The 22,333-nt window shown below is 33.5% G+C and overlaps 1 protein-coding gene across 1 annotated transcript in view; it reads right to left on the bottom strand.

Moving 5' to 3' along the window:
- Positions 1 to 22,333, bottom strand: part of BMP2K (BMP2 inducible kinase) — a 254,462-nt gene that overhangs the window by 97,260 nt on the left and 134,869 nt on the right. Inside the window, exons 6-9 of the mRNA XM_007950371.2 lie at positions 21,337 to 21,418; positions 17,475 to 17,607; positions 4,138 to 4,241; positions 2,573 to 2,652 (exon numbers count right to left, since the gene is read on the bottom strand). Of these exons, the coding sequence (XP_007948562.1) occupies positions 2,573 to 2,652; positions 4,138 to 4,241; positions 17,475 to 17,607; positions 21,337 to 21,418 (399 nt within the window). The remainder of the gene's footprint in view (positions 1 to 2,572; positions 2,653 to 4,137; positions 4,242 to 17,474; positions 17,608 to 21,336; positions 21,419 to 22,333) is intronic.

Genomic DNA, 22,333 nt, shown 5'->3' with positions numbered 1-22,333 from the left:
TACATTTTAATTTCTATTGATGATCACGAAGTTCTCCTGTCTCCTACTAAGTCTCAATCTCAAGTATTGTTTTATAAAGACAAGAAAGTAAACAAAATAAACCTAATTCTTTTTCCCTTAAAACAGTATGCTACCATTGATAGCCTGCCACTAAAAGTGGCAGGAAGAGCACAGTACCAGAGACTGCTCTTGAGGAGAGGAGAGGAGATTGAAAGAAAGCAAACAGAAATCCTATCATAATGTTTTAGTCAAAATCTAGAGCCAACTCTCTAAACCCATCAGAGAAATAAGACACAACAAGAAACAGTCTTCCTCCCCTCACTGATACACTAAGCCTATGAAAGAAAAGACACTGTTTCAGAGCGTGTAAAACACTAGAAACCAAAATTTATTACAGGTGAAATGACTTGTTCACATTCAACTTCTTAAATCTTTACCTTTGGTTTACTTAGAATACTGAATGTAAAACAGAAATTATATAAAATTTATGCCACTAGGACTTTTTCCCTTAGAAGTGGGTGGTCAAATGCTAAGTAGTTTTGAAAGCAAGAGATACTAAATAACTGAGAAGACACAGATACCTGCTTTTCCCTTTAGAAAAAAAATTAAATATTATGAACTTACGTATAAATTTTGCCATCTATAAATTCAACACAAATACTCAAATGCTTTTTAATATGTTCATTTCTTCACAAGGATTGGCAACAAAATCTCTTTAACTACTATTATTACTTAGAACATTTTCAAATGATTTAGTATTTTGAAATTTTATATACATATGATTTAATAAGTATCCATCTGCCGAATTTGGATAAAGTCTTCTTTACCACTGCACAAATCTAGTTCTTTCCTAATCTCGATATATACCACAAGAGGGAGCCCTGCTAACAATTATCTTTACAAGAAGAAATAAATTGAAATTGAATCAAAATATTTAAGATCGTAGTAACGTATTAATTGAAATGTCTTTAAATACAGTATTTGTGTTTGAGATGGAATGACGATGGTACAAGTCATAAGAAAATTAAACTGAAAGTCAAGAAAAGACCATGTATGCATCAATTTTATCTCATTTCAATGATGATAAATTATTTCTTGAATTTAAATTATGGATGTGGCACTAAATTCAAAACTATACTCCCTAAACAAAAATGACTGGGGAAATACTGTGTTAAATCTTTCCATATATATCTATCCATTCTCTATGGGGTAAATCTATAGGCCAGACCTGACCCTGTCTTTTGCATGGTGTAAATAGCTCTTAGAGATTCACAATACACATGAGTATACCAAAAGCTCTAAAAAAGCATACTAAATGTTACAAAGTTCTGAAGACTTCCTTTAATCCAAGTTTCCTATTCTATTTTACCAACATGCCATTATCTGTTGCAAATTTACTGGTATTTATCAGAAAGCCACACAAGATTTGACAAATACTGCTACAGGGAATAAAAAGATAATCCCTGCCTTCAAAGAATTACAGTACATGTAGGAAGATACAGCATGTGTTTGTGAAAATGTAACAAAATACAGGATAGCAAATATGATCAGAGCCAAGCAATTGCTGCCAAGAGTGCCACGAATTAACTATGGAAAATAAGATATAAAACATTATAATATTTAACAGGCTCAAAAAATATTATAATTGTTACCATTAATGACAAATTCTGCATAGTACACAGATATTCTAAATATTCTGAAATTGTTGCGTATAAGAGCTATTTTTTTTCCCGAGAGTTTAAAAACAAACAAAAAGTCATACTAGCTATCAGCAGACCTTCGAACCAGTTCAAACTGATTCAGTCATGGTCAATGAAGTCATAGAGTAATAGAACTGAATTTTTTTAATTTGGGTGAAGCAGATCAATAATAAGAATAGGAAAAAATATGAGTCAATGCACTAGAATGAGAAAACTGGAAGAACAGTGAGCATGATATAGGAGACTGGATTACTGCCAAACCTGTGGAGAGCAACACACATTCAAAGCAGCATGGTCAACTGCCATCTTTAAGCCAGGCACTGTTGTTTCTGACTCTACTAGTCAAGAAATTTGGTTGCTATGCAACCTGCATGCAGCCCTTGCTTTGCTATGAGGGAAATTAAGTTTCTAGCAGGGAGATGACCCATGTTTTTCTCCTTCCAGTTATTGTTCCAGTTCACCCACATTTTACAAATTAAAAGTGACCATTTCAGTGTCACTTTGTCAGCCATGAATGAACTAGGAAGAACTGGTTTGAAGCTCTGCTATAAACTCAAAACATAAAATTTCACAAATTAGAGTTGCCATGTGATGAAAATAATGGTAACTTTACCCCAATAAAAAGACCCACTATAACATCACCTGTTAAATAATCAGTTCTTTATTGCTGTGAGCAGTTCAAGTGGGACTGACGTCAAATCTTGTATCCAATATAAATAGTTATCTAAACCCTATACAACATGCAATAACCAACACAACATTTTTATCGGTGAAACTAATACTTAATCAATGATATCTGGTAAGATAAAAAATAAGAACTGTTAAACTTTTCATAAAAGGGTCTATTCAAATTTCAGGACAGCTTTCCCTACCTTGCTTTTATTTGGCTTTTCCTAGCAGCTGCTTCACTAGCAGTCATCGGTTCAGGAAGAGCCGAAGGAATAGATGAATTCTTGGAGGAAAAAAATAAAACCTTCCATTTTAGTTTTTATTTTAATTGCAGAAAACTTTTTATAAAACTACTGATATATTCTTTAACTTAAAAAATATTATCTGTGAAACACTACTATTTTCACCTTAGATTACATGCCAGATATAATCTGCAAATATTGCATGTTATACAAATGTCACTTCCATATTCATGTTCCACAGTAATCCTTGGAAAATAAGAAGATCATCATTGTGTTTACTTTACAAATGGGTAAATCTTGGGTAAAAAGATTACAGTGCTCTTATAAAATCAATGATTATTTTGTACTTTGCAAAAAGCAGCAAACTGTAAGTATATGAGTAAATGGTTGTTTATAAATAGTACAGATAATTTTTTTTGACATTGCCTGTAAGGGTAAAGAAAACAAGAGCAGAAGCCTTTACTCATCTGTTATCCCTAGTGTTTGGCTCATAGTAAGGACTCAATAAATGTTTATTGAATGAAAAGCTAAAAATCTAGTTAAACGATGAATAAAAGTTATTTTCATTACTAGAATGTTAGAACTGTATAACTTGAAGTTTCAACCATGCGAACATTACACTGAAATGGTAAACAAAAAAGAAAGCCACCACCTTCCTCCTTCTTTTCTTTTTAATGTTGTGGATTACATAAAGGAAAGCCGATAAAAGCAAATCAGGCCAGAATGATCTTTCCCAAGTTGAGAATGGCTTAAAATCAGTAATAATTTTAGCAAGCCTTCTTGAAATGGGGAAAGACTGGCCACATAGAGTTCATCTGAGGCAGTTAAGTACACTGTGCAGGAACAGAATAGAAGTCAAAGCCTCTGAATGGTATCAGTTATTGCAAACTGAGCACCTTCCATGGGCTAGGCCCAGGGCTGTTTATTATTTTAATTTTTATCACTATCTATGTATTGTTTATTTACTTTTGAGCCAAGATATATTATTTTCATTTGCTGTAACCTATCACTATCCATCTGTTACAGAAAAAGAAACTGAGACTAAATAACTTCACAAAAGATAAAAAATCATCAGTCACTGATAAAGACAGAATTGAACCCAGGTCTCTCCAGTTAAATGACTGTGTTCTTCTTGACACTAATGTTTCCCAAACTGTCTCAGTTTACAGAGTACTTAGTATCTCAGAAATTTTTCAAAGCACAACCAGGCAAAAATAAAAAATCAAGAAGCCCTGTTTATTAAGTGCTTATGTCCAAACAACTTAACAGTAATAGTTCATGCAGTGTCACTATGTTTCTCTAAAAATTCAAAATACTTTGCAATGCCCTAAGTCTACTGCAGCTCCCAGGGTACCTCAATGCAGTTTGGGAACTGGGGCTTTACACCAAAAATACTAAAGCACAACCACACTATCAGAATGCTTCTCATGAAACTAGGAACTCTAAATAAACACACACACACACACACACATATATAACCACACATGATGAAATGAACTTTAAGTTTATATTAGAAAAGTACTTACATTGATGTTGGAGACTGGACAATCCTTTTTGGCAAATTTAAATGCAAAATAGGACACTTGAAATATATCAGGTCTATGCTCTGGATCTGGTTCAAGCATAAACCCTGCAAGAATATATGAAAATATTAAGAAGTTTTACTGAGTACAAAAGTTATTTAGGGATACATTATAAGAATAAAAATATAATGTTTGCCATTACTAGATCACTAATGATTCTAGTGAACTTTATTAATGTTTAAAGAAAATTCAGAAACTGTAAAGTTAAAGCACTTTGCTAAGCTAAAAGCCAGGTCACAGAAAGCTCTGTACCAGAGATATGACAAATATATTTATTCTCTTAGAAAAGTGGCACAAAATAAAGCAAGTCTAGTTAATATTGGGGAATTATTCAAAGAAGTTTCAAGGCCCTAGTGAGGGTTCTTATTCTTACTATTATCTAAAATATCTCTAATTTTTTAATTAATTAATTTTTGAAGCATTGAGGTGGAGGAGGCTAAACCGAGTGCATTATAATCTATTTAACACATGATCATAACTATAGTTTTCCAGAAATATGATTTCTTGCCACACTGATGCCAACACTACTCACTATATTCACTGTGTTTTAACATGGTATCCATTATCATGTTCAGCAGTAGAGATGTAAGGTTCTAGTAACAATAGATTAGCAACAGATTTTCCCTATGCACTCTTATTGTATTGCATGAAATGCTTCATCTTTTGTCTAACCAAAACGACCACTGCTGTTTCTGTTGTTAGGTATCACTGAGTATGTTCCTTTGTACAACAGAACAAAACCTTGCCCAGTCCTGCACCATCCTTAAAATTGTTGCTATGTGTGAGCCCAATGTTGCAGTCACTCTGTCAATCCATTTCATTGACGGGTTGGTCTTTTTCACTGACCCTTTATTTTACCAAGCATTATGTCCTCCTCCAGGAACTGGTCCCTCCGGAAAACATGTCTAAAATACACAGGATGAAGTCTTGCCATCCTCACTTCTAAGGAACATTCTGGTTGCATGTCTTTGAAGACAGATTTGTTCATTCTTTTGGTAGTCCAGGATATATTCAATATTCTTCACTACCAACACCAGAATTCAAATGTATCAATTCTTCTTCAATCTTCCTTACTGATAATGTCCAGCTTTTGGATGCGTATGAAGTGAATGAAAATACCATGGCTTGGGTCATGTGCACCTTAGTCATTACAGTGAGATCTTAACTTTTAAACATTTTAAAGAGGTCTTTTGCAATACATTTTTCCAGTGCTATATGTCATTTGACTGCTTGACTGCTGCTTCCATGGGTATTGATTGTGGATCCAAGTAAAAAGAAATCCTTGATGTCAGTATTTTTTCTGTTTATCATGTTGTTTACTGGTCCAGCTGAATGGATTTTTTCTTTATAGCTGCAGTCTTTGTTCTTCATCAGTTAAGTGCCTTCAAGTCCTCTTCACTTTCAGCAAGCAAGGTTATGTCATCTGCATATCACAGGTTGTTAATGATTATTCCTCCAATTTTGATGCCACGTTCTTCTTTATATAGTATAGCTTCTCAGATTATTTGCATACCATACAGACTGAGTAAATATGTGAAAGGATACAACTGTGACACACACGTTTCCTGATTTTAAATCATACAATTTCCTTTTCTGTTCAATCAATTGCCCCTTGATCTGTGTACAGGTTCCACATAAGTACAATTAAGTGTTCTGGAATTCCCATTCTTCAGAATGTTATCCATAATTTGTTAGGATCCCTGTAGTTGAATTCCTTCCCACAGTAAATAAAACACAGGTATATATCTTTCTGGTATTCTCTGCTTTCAGTCAAGATCCATCTGATATCAGAAAAGATAGCCCTTGTTCCACATCCTCTTCTGAATTCAAAATGAATCTCTGGCAGTTCTTTGTCAATGAATTGCTACAACTGTTCTTGAATTATCTTCAGCAAAATTTCACTCATGTGTGATATTGATGGTGTTATTAAAAAATATTCACACTGTGTTGGATCACCTTTCTCTGAAATGTGCAGAAATATGGAGCCCTTCCAGTTGGTTGGCCAGCTGGCTGTCTTCCAAATTTCTTGGCTTAGGTAAGTGAGTACTTCCAGCACTACATTCATTTCTTGAAACCTCTCATTTACTATTTCATCAATTCCTAGACCTTATCTTTCACCAATGCCATGAGTGCAGGTTGAACTTCTTCCTTCACTACTAGTAGTTCTTGACCATATGCAACCTTCTGAAATGACTGAATGTCAATCAATTCTTTTTGATACAATGACTGTGCATTCCATCTTCTGTTGATGCTTTCTTCATTGTTCAATATTTTGATCATAGAATCCTTCAATGTTCCAAGTCAAGGGTTTAATGTTTTCTTTTTGCTTAAGAAATGCCAAGGTCCGGCTTTTCACACATTTCATTATAATACTCTGTCTTCTCAAACTGCCCTTAGCAATCTTCTGTTTAGTTCTTTTACTTCATCATTTCTTCCATTTGTTTTATCTACAATCCATTCAAGAGCAAGTTTCAGCATCTCTTCTGGTATTCATTTTCATCTTTTCTGTCTTTTTAATGACCTTTTCCTTCTTTGTATATGATGTCTTAGATGTCATCCCACAATTCATCCTGTCTTCAGTCATTAGTGTTCAATGTGACAAATCTATTCTTGAGATGATCTCTAAATTCAGGTAAGATATGCCCGAAGTTGTACTTGGCTCTCATGGGCTTGTTTTAATTTTCTTCAGCCTAAACATGAACTTGCATATGAGGAGCTGATGGCCTGTTCTGTAGTCAGCCCCTGGCCTTATTCTGACTAATGACATTGAGCTTCTTCATCGTCTCTCTCCATAGATGTAGTTGATTTGATTTCTGTTTATTCCATCTGGCAAGTTCCACATGTATTTTGACTTATATCAAAATAGTATTTCCAATGAATACATGCATATATGATGACATATATTCAAACTCACTGCTACTGAGTTAGATCTGACTCATAGCAACGCCTCCTTGGGTTTCTGAGGCAGTATCACCACAGAAGTAGATTATTCAATCTTCCTTCCAAGGAGTGGCTGGTGGGTTTGAACCACCAGCCTTCTGGTTAGCAGTCAAATGCCTTAGGCACTACACCACCAGAGCTCCCAATGACATATATACTCACTTCTATTAACTGAAAAATTCATATTTTGTTAATCCATTTCCATATTCTAATATGTTTACTATCTAGAATTCAAGAAATAGGTAAACATTTCAAAATAAGATGATTCTCCAGGGAAACAATCAAATTCAGGCTAAAGAAAAAGAGTAAGATGAAAAAAGATGAATCAAGTGCCACTTCATTAGTTCCTGTAATTTTCAAATCATTTTATAGAACTATGTGAAATGTAAAATTTACAGCCTTAATTAAATAACACTCTGAAGTTTGCTATTAAAATAAAGCACAGATCAATCTAAATATACAAATGATTTAAGATAAAATTATAAATCAAAATGAATTAAATATTTCCTTCAAACTGAAGTACTATTTTAAGCAAAGAGTAATGTAACATATGTCCAACATCATGATAAACTTACTTTGGTTAAAAACATGCTTGTGTATCGAGCAAAACTAAGCATGAAATGTAAATTTATTTGGGAGATTCTGAGCTCAGTCTTTAAAAATACAAAAAACTCTGCATGTAATTTCATTTTACATATTTTAAAATTCTAATGTATATCACATAAATTGAATTTATGTGTGATAAAAATTCTAACGTATATCCATAAAACTGATTTTTTTACCACTGCTAGCCTGAAATATAGGAGCTCTGGTAGCATAGTGGCTAAAGCACTTGACTGCTAACCAGAAGGCTGGCGGTTCAAACCCACCAGCCACTCCTTGGAAGGAAGGTTGGACAATCCTACTTCCGTAGTGATACTGCCTTGGAAACTCGAGGAGGGGTCGCTATGAGTCGGGGCCGACTCGACAGCACATAACAACAACAACAACAACAACAGCCTGAAATAACTAAAAGCATTATAATTCTAATATTTATTAGTTTATATTCAACCTCATGCCAGGAAAGATTTGGGGAATCTACATTATTTGTTTTAACTTCCAAAATAAATTTTTTATCTTGATACCAAAAGACATTTCATCTAATGTTTAAAAGCAATAATCATACATGAAATGGGATAAATTCAAACATACTTTTAACAATAACTGCTTTTCAAATAATTTAATATGCAAATCAAGTGACTTACCAAATTCACACTTGTCCTATTTTTCTATTCTAACAAGTTTGTTGTTGTTGTTTGCCGTCGAGTCAGCCCCGACTCATAGCGACCCCTCCTTGGGTTTCCAAGGCAGTATCACTACGGAAGTAGGATTGCCCAACCGTCCTTCCTAGGAGTGGCTGGTGGGTTTGAACCGCCAGCCTTCTGGTAAGCAGTCAAGTGCCTTAGGTACTATGCTACCAGAGCTCCTTCTAACAAGTTTATTTGGCTTTTAAAAGCTAATTTCAAAAGCAGCTAATTCTGATTATTTACTCATATAAAGGAAAACCGCAGTGTCATAAAAAAACTCCAAAGCTTTTGAAATACATGATAAAATTAGGCCTAATGGATAAGTAATAGTGAAAAAAGAAAAGGAAAAAAGAAAGAATAATGAAGTCAATAAAGAAATTGATTTGGTCTTACAAGTGTAGACCCAAAATTTAGCTCTCTACTTTCTAGCTGTCACACAAACAGGGCAACGTGATCCATTACATGAATAAGAGTGTCCTTAACACAAAAACAGAAAAAGCACTATTCTCAAAACTGAGAGCAGGGTGCAAATTCTCCCTGAGGTCCTCCTAAAGATGGCTCACATCAAATGAACAACATCCTTCAAGAACTAAAATGTGTGAAATAGGGTCGGACCTCATACACTCTTTTCAGTGTGAACCAGTAGCATAACACATAATTGCAGTTCAGTAAAAGAAATTGTACGGGATACAGAACAATATGGTACAAGTGTATACTTGTCTGGTGACCTGATTTAACCCAGGAAAACACAGTATCTAGAGAGAAAGAGAATAATAACTGCAGGCAATTCTGTACATTTTTTCTTTCATATAGTTGAAAACAATGAAGGAAAATAAATCTTAGAGGAGCTCCGGTAGCATAATGCCTAAGGCACTTGACTGCTAACCAGAAAGCTGGCGGTTCAAACCCATCAGCCACTCCTTGGAAGGAAGGTTGGGCAATCTATCTCCATAGTGATACTGCCTCGGAAACCCAAGGAGGGGTCGCTATGAGGCGACTCTGACCCATAACAACAACAGCAGCCAATACATGTACAGATAATTCTATCTTTCAATATAAGCACAACATCGATCCTCTAATGATTAGGTAGCCAGGCTGGGGGTAGAACTGATATCATCTTGCAAGCAAAGAAAAAAACTGCTGACTTCCCTGGCTCATCCATGTGGGAATACATCTTGCTAGAATTAGTTTAGTTTGACTAAGTGCACTGATCCACGGTATGTGACATAAAATCAATTCAAAGGGTTGTGAATAGCATTTATTTTAAAGAATCAGAACAGAGAATATTAGAGTACATCACTATAGTAAGTGCAAGCAATACTTCATGAAACTTTTTTCATTTACATGTGTACATTTACATGTGTGTATGCATGCATGTGTACTAGGCTGTAACTAAACATGTAATTTTTTTACTGTGGATCCCAGTCAAACAGTTTGAAGATCACTGGGCCAGTGCAATACCATGGTCTCTCTCTAATATAATTCATTCTTCCCCAAAGAATAGCTAGTGTAATTGCTAAAACTAGGGGAAAAACAATACCTGCATGTGTCAATCTCTACTGCTCTTTCTTTCAGAACTGTTATTCAGGACATACATGTTCTCTGCTAAAGCATGTCCTGCAAGTGGCCTCCATATGGGAGGAAGCTTGTAGTTTTTCCAGCATTGCAAAGATTGGTTGTGGTAAATTGATGGGCTGGGCACAGATTGTTGTGGCTTCAGAACTGAACTTTGTTCTGCAATCTGCTTTATCAGTACTAAAGCTGAAAATTTCATCTGATGAATTCCTGTGCCTCATTTCTCATTCAGTTTTAAAATCAAAGTTAAGAGGCTAACACAGAAAGAATATGGTTATATTTTTTATCTTCAAATATTTTTAAATTGGGTATTATCAGCCATTGGAAAATAAGAAAAAAATCTTTTAGGCATCTTTAAGCATTTAATTATAAATAATAATGCTCCAAAAGAATGGGTTACAAAATATATACTTGAATAACTCACCGATATAATCTGGAATGTAGAGATATCACTCCTAAGCCAGTTAAACAGTGGGGTATATCTACCAGGAACAACTGTAGTTTTTAAGTAGTTTTCCAAAGCCATTTTCTCTCACAATACTTATACTGGAAGCCTAATCCTGTATTAACTTACAGTGTATGAAAATAAAACCATATTAGCTATATATATATTAAAAAAAAGTGCTCTTGTAGAGGAGAAGACATAGATGAGGGAATATATGTATAAAATCATCCAAAAAATAACATCAAGTGATTAAAAGTTAAAAAAAAAAAAAAAAAAAAGCTAGAATACGCCCGTGTTTTCTCAACTTGAAAAAGATCACTGACAGATATATGAATACCTACGTTCACTGCAGCACTATTCACAATAGCAAAAAGATGCAAACAACCTAAGTGTCCATAAATGGATGGAGAAACAAAATGTAGTACATATATACAATGGAATACTATGCAGCCATAAAGAATGATGAGACCTCAAAACATCTTGCAGGGTGGATGAATCTGGAGGACTCTATGCTGACTGAAATAAGTCAATCACAAAAGGCCAATTACTGCATGATCTAACTTTTCTAAAAAGACAAGAATAGGTATGTATCTACAGAGATCAATGTTCATCAGTGGTTACCAGGGATAGGAGAGAGGAAGAAAAGGGTGAATAACTCCCTAGACAGTAGATACTATTTTTATTTTTGGCAATGGGAAATGTAATACCAAATAAATGTAAGGTAAACAATGTCAATAAGATGTACACAAGAAAAAAGGACCCTCTGGTAATTTCTATGGCATATATAATTTTGCCACAACAGCAACAACTAAAAAATATATTTATGGATATATACATATATGTGTATAAGTATGTATATGTATGTATAATTATATGTAAATACAGGTTGTGTGTACATGCACATATATTTATACACATAATAAAGCACACAGGGGCATAGTTATGGATACTTCTTTGATATAACCAAATACCTTGTAGAATTGGTTTTCTGGGTTTGGAAGGCTTGGGACTATAGTCTATTGGAACAACTTGTTCAATTGGCATAATACAGTTCATAAAGTTTCTGTTCTACATTCTAGTTCGGTAAGTAGTTGCTTGGGTCTTAAAAGTTTGCAAGTAACCTTCTAGGATACAACTATTGGTCTCTACTCATGGGAAGCAAAAGAGAAAGAAGAAAACCCAAGATTCAGGGAAGAAACTAGTCTATAGGACTTTCTACAAGGACTATAGACTCATCCATCTTGAGACCAGAAGAAATGGACAGCGCCTGGCTCCCAGTACCAATCGTTCTGATTGGGGCTACAATAGTTAAGAGTCTGATAGAATAGGAAAAAAATGTGGAACAGACCTCATAATTCTTAAAAAAAATCCAGACTTACCAGACTGGTTAAGACTGGAGGACTCTCTGAGACTACTGTCCTGAGATATTCTTTAAACCTTGAACCAAAACTATATTCTGAGGTCATCTTTTAGTAAATAACAGATTGGCTCACAAAATAAAGACTATCATTGTGAGTACAATGCTCCTTTAGAAAATTATCTGTATGAGACCAAATGGCCAACAATTACTTTAAAACAAAGATGAGAAGGTAAGGGGATAGGGAAACTAAATTATTGGAAAGAGAGCAACCAAATGAAAATCATGAGAATGTTCATGCATTGTGAAGAATATAACCCATGTCAATGAACAATATGTGTAGAAACTGAATGAGAACATAATCTGATCTGTAAACTTTCACTGAAAGTCCAATAAAATATCATTTTAAAATAAAAAGACTATGTGAATTATTCTGAGACCATTCCCATTTACCCTGATTCCACTGCAAAAATTCACTTTAAAAAACCAGCAACAGAGAAATGAAAAGATATTGCTCATCTTAATTGTGTAAATATCTCTACTGCCACAAACACCGCTAATGTAAGGTGAGAACAAAAAATAATCTCAGCATTAAAGGTTGTATATGATGAAACCACCAGAGTTTTCCAACTGATGTATCAAATACGTTGGAAGTAGCTGAGTTAATTATATTTATACTAATACTGTATGGGAAAGTATAACATCCTTGCATATTCCAACAAGAATAGCAGCTAAAGGAGCTGCTGCTGTAGCAACAGTCAAGCTAAAATATGGTTTAATTAAGGACTCAAACCAAAAAATAAAGTAGTTAGCATTCATATTACATAAAACAATACATCCATGCCTACGGGTAGGTAAAAGTTAAACCACCATCTATAATTTAACAGCTCAAAAATATTTAAAAGAAAAATACTTTGGGTAGTAGTCTACAAAGAATTTTCCAGCTTAAAATTTGTGGGATTTTTTTTCCTTTTCATGCTTTTTTTCTCTCCCACAGGCTTCCACTTACTAAGAATAATTTACCTGAAAAAAAGAAACAACCAGTAATTTTTCACCATAAGTATTTCAAGTACCAGCTTGCTATTTCTGTCAACCTACACAAATTATTACAGGAATTTACATGCTAGGCATGTATGTCCTGTATATCTTATTCCATTGACTACTGAAAGTTAGTTAAATCTAATAGCTGGTAATACATGCATTCAATCATTAATTAAAATCCCAAGGATAGTATATGCTGGCATAAATACACACACACACACACACACACACAAAACCAGTGTCACTCTATTGATTCCAACTTAGGGCAACCCTAGTAGACAGAGCAGAATTGCCAAGGCTGTAAATCTTTATGGAAGCAGAATGCCTATCTTTCTCTCATGGTGGGTTCACAATGCCAAACTTTTGGTTAGCAGCTGACTGCTTTAACTACTGCACCACCAGAGCTCCCAGGATAAATAACAGGAAAGTATATTTGGGATAGTCTTGGTAACTTTCCCTAACCCTTATTGACAGAGCCCGCCCTCTACTACATCTCCTCCATAATATACTTTTCAAAGGTACTTAACTTAAAATGTCTGGATTTTTTTCCCAAAAAAATACAGGGAAAGAGAATGGGTCGGGGTGTAGATGAAAGAAGTTGGCCATCACTGAAGCTGGGTGATGGCTACATGAGAGTTCACTTCACTGATCTGTATATATTTCCATGATAAAAAAGTTTAAGTGCTTGGTTAATTTATCAAAATAAATTTAATCCCAAAAAGATGAGCTGCTAAGCGCTAAGAAACAGGAACCATGAAGCAACACTAAGTAAGCAGATACAAAAGAAAACTGAAGCTTTACCCTGCTGCTCATTATCAATCACTATGTTGCTGTTGTTGTTATGTACCGTCAAGTCGGACCCGACTCATAGCGACCCCTCCTTGGGTTGCCGAGGCAGTATCACTACAGAAGTAGATTGCCCCATCTTCCTTCTGAGGAGTGGCTGGTGGGCTTGAACCGCCAGCTTTCTGGTTAGCAGTCAAGTGCCTTAGGCACTACGCTACCAGAGCTCCTATATGCAAATGAACATCTAATAGCAAATGGTCCTTACCCAGAAACCAGATATGAGATTGGCTCAAGAAAAATTGTAATAATGATAGCATAAGTAGTTGCAGGGATAGCTATTACAGTGATAGCTGTAAAGGCCACATTTTACTGAACACTTACATATGTTAACACTTTTCCTAATTAATTTAATTCTCAGAATAAGCCTAAGAGGTAAGTATTTTCAATATGCCCATTTCAGAAACGAGGACACTTAGATGGAGGTACTCAGTGTTCCATACCAAGTAAGGAGCAGACTAGAGCAAATTCAAGGTGTCTGACTCCAGAAGTCTTGCTCTTAACCTCCACAATATACTTCCTTAACCACATTATAATACAGGAGCTAAAAGAAATGGGAGGCAATCATCCTTCTCTACACTTTTCATAGCAACCGTTAAGTAATTCAGTTAGTTATGCTTCTCATTCGCCTCTAAATGTTCTCTAAATTCTTTTTAACTCTAAGACTCATTAGATCCAGAAATGGAAAGCTCTTTTCTGTCTCTCTCCTCTCCCTCAATTAGTGGCATAGAAGGAAAGTTTAAAAAAAAAAAAAAAAACTAGGAAGAAAAAAATCTAATCAATTCACTGTTGCTTTTAAAAAGAAAAGTTTGCAGGAATACTTGCAACAAATACTTTTATAAAAATAAAATTAGTACAGTAGTTAAAGAGAGCATTGCGGACAACAGGTAATAAAAAAAATTACACTTGACCTTGATTAAAGATAATCAAAAGCATATTCAAATATCTATATAATCACAAACCAGCCATAACACGTCGTAGATAAATACATTCTAATGTTAAAACTCTACCTTGCTTAGCTTTTCCTACCAAGAAAGTTAAAAAAACAAAATCTACAAAACCCGTAGACAGGAGGTAAAATACTAGAATTCTTATAACACAAGTTTACTTGAGTATTTTTATTTTATCCAAGCTTTTTCATTTCTGCCTAATTTTCAAGATCACTTTAAAGGCATTCATACATAGTTAAATTTATGCTAATGTTAATTAAAAACTAAAATATCCATATTTATTGAAAAATAAAGGCAACATGTAATAGACTGTAAAGTCCAGTAAGATATTAATTAACTACAGCCCAATTATATCCTAAAATTAACAAGGCTATCTTTTCCACCGTTCCATTACAAGCACACACCCAAGCATATACAAACATGGGGGGGGGGGAGGCACACCAAAAACTAGGTTTTGGAAGAGACATTGAACATCAGATCATAAGCACCTATTGCTACAATCAAATTAAATCACTTATCAGGTATATGCTTTCCAATCTCTCACATTTCCCCACTGATAATAATATCCAATGAGAATATTCAGAGTCTCTAAAATGTTGCAAAATCTCAAAGAAAATCCTTAGTACAGTTGTGACTAAAACTTATACGTGGTCAACAAATTAGTTTAACAGTTCCAACAATTTACAAAAAGGGCTCTAATAAAAGGTTTAACTTCAATTAGCCATAACATCCAATAGCTAAAGTTATCTTCCTCAATCTGTTACTTGGGCATCCAAATTAATCAAAGTTCTTTCATGCTTTCAGTACCCTAATTTTTGGATGATGAAGGAAGAATAGGCTAAGGATCTAGTGTTTGATTTTTAATGTATTGTAAAGGTGAAAATGGATTCACAATCTGAAAAATGGGAATTATTAATAACAGGACTTACGGGAAAAGATGGAGCTCTGGTAGCACAGTGCCAAAGGCATTTGACTGCTAACCAGAAGGCTGATCTGACTTGATGGCAGTGAGTTTTATGATGGGAAAATAGGGTTGAGTCAGACTATTTTAAACCTACACAACTTTGTCACCAGAACACTGATAAAAACATCAATTGGTACTGAGGCAGGTAGTTAAATCTGGCTAGAGGCTGTCACAAGGATATAAAAACAGTGCTAGGAGGTGTTCAACCAACAACAATGGAAGTAGAACTCTGAGGGAGTGAAGCTGCCATGAAGGGGACATGCTTAGCAGGTAGGCTCTCACACAGAGAGCCACAAAAAACCGAGAGGTAGGTCTCTCTGGAGAGGAAATGGCAGGAAACAGCACCCATATTTAATGTTCTCAAATAAAGCTAAAAAGTGTTCATGTTGGCAGTGCAGTGGCCAACCTTAGGGCTAATTCCATGAGCCTGAAAATGTAACATCATCTCCCTTATCCCATCATTCTGCTTCCTCTGGACTATGAAAAATATCACACATAAAGTAATGTGATTTCTGTGTTAAACTGGTAATTCTCCAATTTCTAGCATGTATGAGCAAATCCATATTACAGAAATAAAATGATTTTGCTTTAAATGGTAAGTGTCTAAGCAAAGTTGGATTTCCTTTCATGATTTTTGGGGGGGCTTTTTTTTTGGAGCATTTGTCCTTTTCTTTTTGAATTACATGAGTCTTGTAAAATACAAAAGATAGCCATCTGTCAAATGTGTAACAAATATTTTTTTCTAGTTTATCATCTGACTTCATGCTAGGGTTCATGAGTTTTATACTTTTAATGGTTTAAATTTAATAGTTAAATATATTAATCTTTCTTCTACAGTTTTTGGGATTTAGATTCTAACTTATAAATTCCCCATTCAAGCCCTATACATAATTTCACACTATTTTTTCCAAGTACATTTGTGTTTTATTTTTTACATTTAAGTCTTTGATCTTTCTGAAATTTTAGCATAAGGCATGAGGTAGGAGCTACTTTATAGTTTGTACCTAAATGTCTAAGAAATTGTATTATTTTTCCCCACTGAATTGAACTGCATTTTTATCATGTACAAAATGTGAAATATATTTGTACTGACTCTCTTTCTATTCCACTCATATATGTAGCAGGAAACTATGGCAGAGAAATTGAAAATGCAAAAAACAGTAGAATTGCTAGAAAATTTGAATTAAAACTGTATTGAGGGGTACTGTTTAAATACTGTAGCTTCTTAACATATATTTAATATCTAATAGCTATATATTTTCCCTTTTCCTTCCCCCAAAGCATCTTTTTTCAGAAATTGTGCCAAATACATATATAAAAGTAAAACTAACTATCAAGAAAGAAGGAAAACCATCTTAAAGGAAGGTAGGAAAAAAACCTGAAATTTTCTTTGGAATCAAGGGACAACAGTACTATCTCTTCTGACACTACCTTAGGTGTTTTCTGTTAACTATTTCATAATCAATAAAGTATTGATATTAAACAGGGTGGCAAGATTAAGTTATAACCTAGGACCAGCCATACTTCGGTTCAAATAAGCAATAGATCAGGATATCTAGATGTCAAAAGTACAAAGACTAATTAAATGCTATGCTGTAAGTTCTTCCAGAAATTCTGGTTTCCTTAATTATGTAAACTCTGCTTGTAATACTACTAAAGCTTATCTAGGAGCTTAAAAATATTACTAATCTATAACTAGGCTGCTTTCATTCTAATAATAATCTTTTAATCATTTTATTCATGTTTTATCTTTACTACAGTTTCATAAAATCATAATAACATGAAATAAAAAGAATAGGCTTTTAGGTAAAGAGATGTAAATAGCGGGCTCTAAATATAGTATCTTACAATTTCTTCAAAAATTTTACCAAGTACTTACTTATTAAGCAATGTATATTATGAGAGTAACGAGAATTGTCTGGGATGGTGAAGGTGCCATCACAGATAGCGACCTGACTCTCACCAAAAGGAAGAGTGAAGAAACAAAGTTTATACAGTAAACATCCCAGTGCCTGTAAAACAAATAAACATTAATAACATCAGAACTCAAGCAATCAACTTAACCATAAGACATGAAAATAGTCAAAACCAAAATTTAAATATATTATTTCAAAAACAAAATTCTAATGTTTCTATACTAGATCAATCTTTTCAAAAGTTATTGTTTAAACAATCCTCATTATGTTTAATTTTTTAAAATAAATTTAACTAGATTATTTCCATGTTTTTCTATCACACCTGTGGCTAGTTACTGAATTAGATCCTATCACAGAACTCTAAACTGTGAATGATATAACTAATTTATAATTTTTTTAAAAAAAAGAAAATTATAAATTTACTTCTTCCACAAGGCAGATATCTATTTATAAGTATCACGTAATTAGCAAAGTAAGCACAAGGCTTCATCTAATAGCACTTTTAAAGTCATAACAAAACATGTTTAAAATACTAGGTTTCCAAACATGAGTTAACCAGCACAGTTAAATTTATTAGACAACCACAATGAAGCACACATCCTCACTTCATATTATAACACTTAGTTATCCATTTCTGTTCATAATTGTGTAATTTTAAATTCTATATTAAATTAATTATATGTGTATCTGGGTAATCTATTATTAAAGTCCGAAATGGAAAGGCTGTCTGTTTAACTTGCACGGCTTCATAAACGGCACAGCATCAATAAATCTACTTGTTGTGAATGAAGGCAAAATATCTTAAAACACAAATTGTGTCTGGAAAAATACCATATGAAATTTCTGGCCAAACTGCTAACAGGGGAAACCTGAAGAGCAGTAATGAAATGCGACTTCCTGCTTTGTTACAAGAAGTGTCAACTACAAATCTTAAGAGCTTAAGGAGCATTTTCAACTCCAAACATTAGATTGTATAAAATTATTATAAAATTATCTAATAGTATATAATTATATAGCAATACTGAAATTTGGTCTTCTATTTAAAAATAAGCAAATCAGATTCCTTTCTTGGATTTTCTCCACACATCAACTTAGCAAATGTAGTTAACAAGTACACTAAGGCCCTTGACTGCTATCCAGAAGGCTGGTAGTTCAAACCCACCAGCCACTCCTCAGAAGGAAGGTTGGGCAATATACTTCCCTAATGATATCGCCTTGGAAACCCAAGGAGGGGTCGTTATGAGTCAGGTCCAACTCGACAGCACATAACAAGAACAACATGAAGATAATAGTATACAGAAACATCTTTGTGAATCCAACAATGTTAATGTATAAAACATTTCAATATGATAGCATTCTCCCAATGAGAAAAGTTAAAAAAAATACATAAATTTCAATAAATTAGAAACGTTACTGGATTAATATATAATGCATCTAATAAAACTGTAAAAATAATGAATAGAAATAACCACTCCAATTTGTTTTGTTGTCTTTAATTTATGATTCTTCTGTATTTCAACATATATCCAACAAATTGAGCATAAGGCTCTCTTAAGAGCACTTAAAAAAAAAAAAAGCTATAATATCTGCATGGAATTATATCTTTTTTTCTTTTTAAACTGCCCAGATGAAAATGTGATAGTCTAGGCAAAACATATCTGCATTTTAGCTAGTTTTATATTGTCAACCAAATTTTTAGAAATGTGTCTTCTGTTAAAGAAAATATTATGGAGGTAACAATCTAGCTAATTTTAGCAATGCCAGTAAACTTAAAAGCCATAAAGCCAACTCTGCTTCACATAGTGTGAACATACGAATTTTTTCAGACCAAAGCCATTTCTCTCTTTATCCATTTGATATAATGAGAACTGTTCAAGAAACAGGAGGGAACAAATGACCTGATTATGAAGGCTGAATATTATCATCTTCAATTTTCCTCATTAAAAAGTAATATGAAGTATCTCCTACTGAATTTTCTGAATGATTAATAAAATCACCATCCCAGATCTCAGAATAAAAATGACCTATAATGGAAGTGTCAAAGTTATTAAAAAAAAAAAAAAAAAAAACTTCCAAAATACAAAGTGCTCAATATAACTCTCTGAAACAGAATCAGAAATACAATTTTTTACTAATTCCAATTAAATACTTTTTCTGGATGTCCCAGAATTTACACTTAAAACGTTGTAGCATGCTTTTATTTCATCCAAATAAGACAAGGATAGAGATGGCATCATGGAAATTAAACTTGTATCCTTTTCAAGCACATAAACATAGTACTATTTTCTGGTTTTCTTTTTCTTTTTTTTAAATTATCTTTAAGTAGCTATTTGTAATTCCACAGCTATGCTCAATTATCTATTGTAACTAATCTGTAAGTGGTATAAAATTTAAAAGTACTGACAACTTAATATGCCTGCTATGTGTATTCATTCTGACACCCAAAAATGAATGGATTCCTTTTTGTGTTCAAATATCAGCTTACAATTGTATGTTTAGAGAACTTTTTTTTTTAAATCAACCCCTGATGATTTCAAATGAATAGTTGAGCTATGCTATCTATTGTTTGCTCTACTACTGAAGTACTCTTTTCAGATCATATGGAATTCAAGGGCAATCACAAAATTCAGCCAGAAAAGACAACCAGGTCACCTCTTCTAGTATCTTCATTTTGTAAGACAAGATACAATTCAATTTGCCTCCTATACTATACATAAACTGTGTTTACTATAAGCCATTTAATAAGCCACAGGTTAGTGCTAAGGAAAACAAACCAGGTTTCAATTACAGATGCTGGTAATCTACAAGCATATCATATTAACATAACTTATTTATAGTTTGTATGCATAACCATGTATATGGTTAAAATCCAAAAACTCTGTATTTTAAGAATCTGGTAAAAATGTGTATGGTATATAGACAGATGAAATTATATTGATGGTATTTTTTTTAATTACATTACAAGGCTATTCGTCTCTCTAAGATTTCGTTTGGCACTCTACCCTAAATAGGGAGGAAACCAGGAGAGAAGAACCAAGAGATATTCATTTGGTTTCATGTATTATGTTCAACTACTTTCTGAACACTGTATGTTGGCAACAGTATAAATCTGACTTTTCTTGTAAAGTCTACAATGATTTCAAAGAAATTTTACTCTCCCATACCTAATATGGTGACCAGTGATAGATACGGCTAAATTATTGTTGAATTTAAATGAATTCACATTTAAAATAATTTCCTGCTAGTATATTAAATACAACCAAAATGTATTTTGTTTATGAAATGAGTTCTAAAGAGCTGTTGAGCTTCTATCATAAAGTTAAACTATAAAGAAACATGATCTGTCACATAATTCAATCTAGACTTACAAGCTAAATTGTAACAAATCTTAATATATGGAAATAAGTCAATGCTAAGTTTATAATTAGAAAATATTGAAAAATTAGAAAAAATGGTAAGATCCTAAAGCACTCCAGAAAACAATTTAGTATAATAACTTAATTGTTATGTCTGGCTTTTCTAAACTGTGAGCAACCACTCAAAAGAAAAATGTTAACACTCATAGAATCTAAATTCTAAAAAACACTGTTAAAAAATTACACTATAGGGAAGTCTTTTATTTGCCTTTTTTGGGGGGCAGATATTTTTTATCTCATGCTTGAGAGGATAAAATGTTCTAATATTTTCTTCTCCTGAGTAAGCAGCTCTACTCTACACCAAATCTCCACTTACTAGGAAATGCCTTTAGACGGAGTAGGGGGGTAGTCAAATGAATTCAGAATTTCTTATTTAGCTAGAGCAAATGCCAGCCTTTCTTGGCCTTACCCAGATATCAGCCTTGGTGGTGATAGGCTTCCCTCCATAAAGGTTGATCATTTCAGGGGCTCTGTATGACAGAGTTGTGTACCTGGCAGTAAATAAGTGAAATGGAGTGGAGATATAAACAGACAGGCACCACATTGATTCTTCATAAAATACTGCAAAAATGTTCAGGTTCAGTAACATGTATACAAAATAGCTATATACATTTTTATTTAACAAGTGCAACAGCACCTAAAAAGATATAAAAACTTATTTATTTTATATTAGAAACATTTTAAATAATGGCAATATAGAATTTTCCTTGAATTTCTTATTTGAAATAACACATTTTAACTATAATAGTCTCCTTATCAAAATACTTTAGCCTGTTAATTTAAAATTAAAACTTCTACCCTCTCAAATAATTCACTTATGGACCCTTAACATACTTCCTTCCACACAGGAAATCTTCTTTGGGCTTGTTTTTATAATTGGCATTGTTTTAAAAGTAATCTAGTTGCTATAATTCTAATTATACTAATGGCAGTAGGTAACTATACTTCTAATACTGACCACCATCATAAACTACTTGGAATTAAAAGATACCATCAACAAATATAAAAACCCCAAATCTATTCTGAACAGAATATTTTAATGAAGTAGTACTCAAATTTTATGCCAGAATTTATCAGAAATTACATGCTTTCTATATCATAGCATAATATTAGATTCATTTTGAGTGTTTATATATATATTTTTTCCCTTAAAGTAGTACCAAAAACATTAACATTCCACCATCTTGCCCTTTCCAAATTAGCTTGACCAGTGAGACATTCTGAATGATACTACTGCAAAAGAATGACCTAAGAAGCCAGAATCTAAGTGGCATGAGAGCAGGACTTCTGTTTCACTGTTATAATCCCAACGTCAAGAACACTGTCTGCTATATTATAGGCATTAAATAAATCCATGTTAATTGAACAAATGGTTAGCCTGCTAACTCCTTATCTGAGCCACAAAG

This window comes from Orycteropus afer, unplaced genomic scaffold, assembly GCF_000298275.1.
Source record: "Orycteropus afer afer isolate SDZICR_OR568_19922 unplaced genomic scaffold, OryAfe1.0 scaffold00270, whole genome shotgun sequence".
NCBI lineage: Eukaryota > Metazoa > Chordata > Mammalia > Tubulidentata > Orycteropodidae > Orycteropus > Orycteropus afer.
The sequence above is the reverse complement of the archived record's forward strand: the minus strand, read 5'-3'. Positions and strand labels throughout refer to the sequence as shown.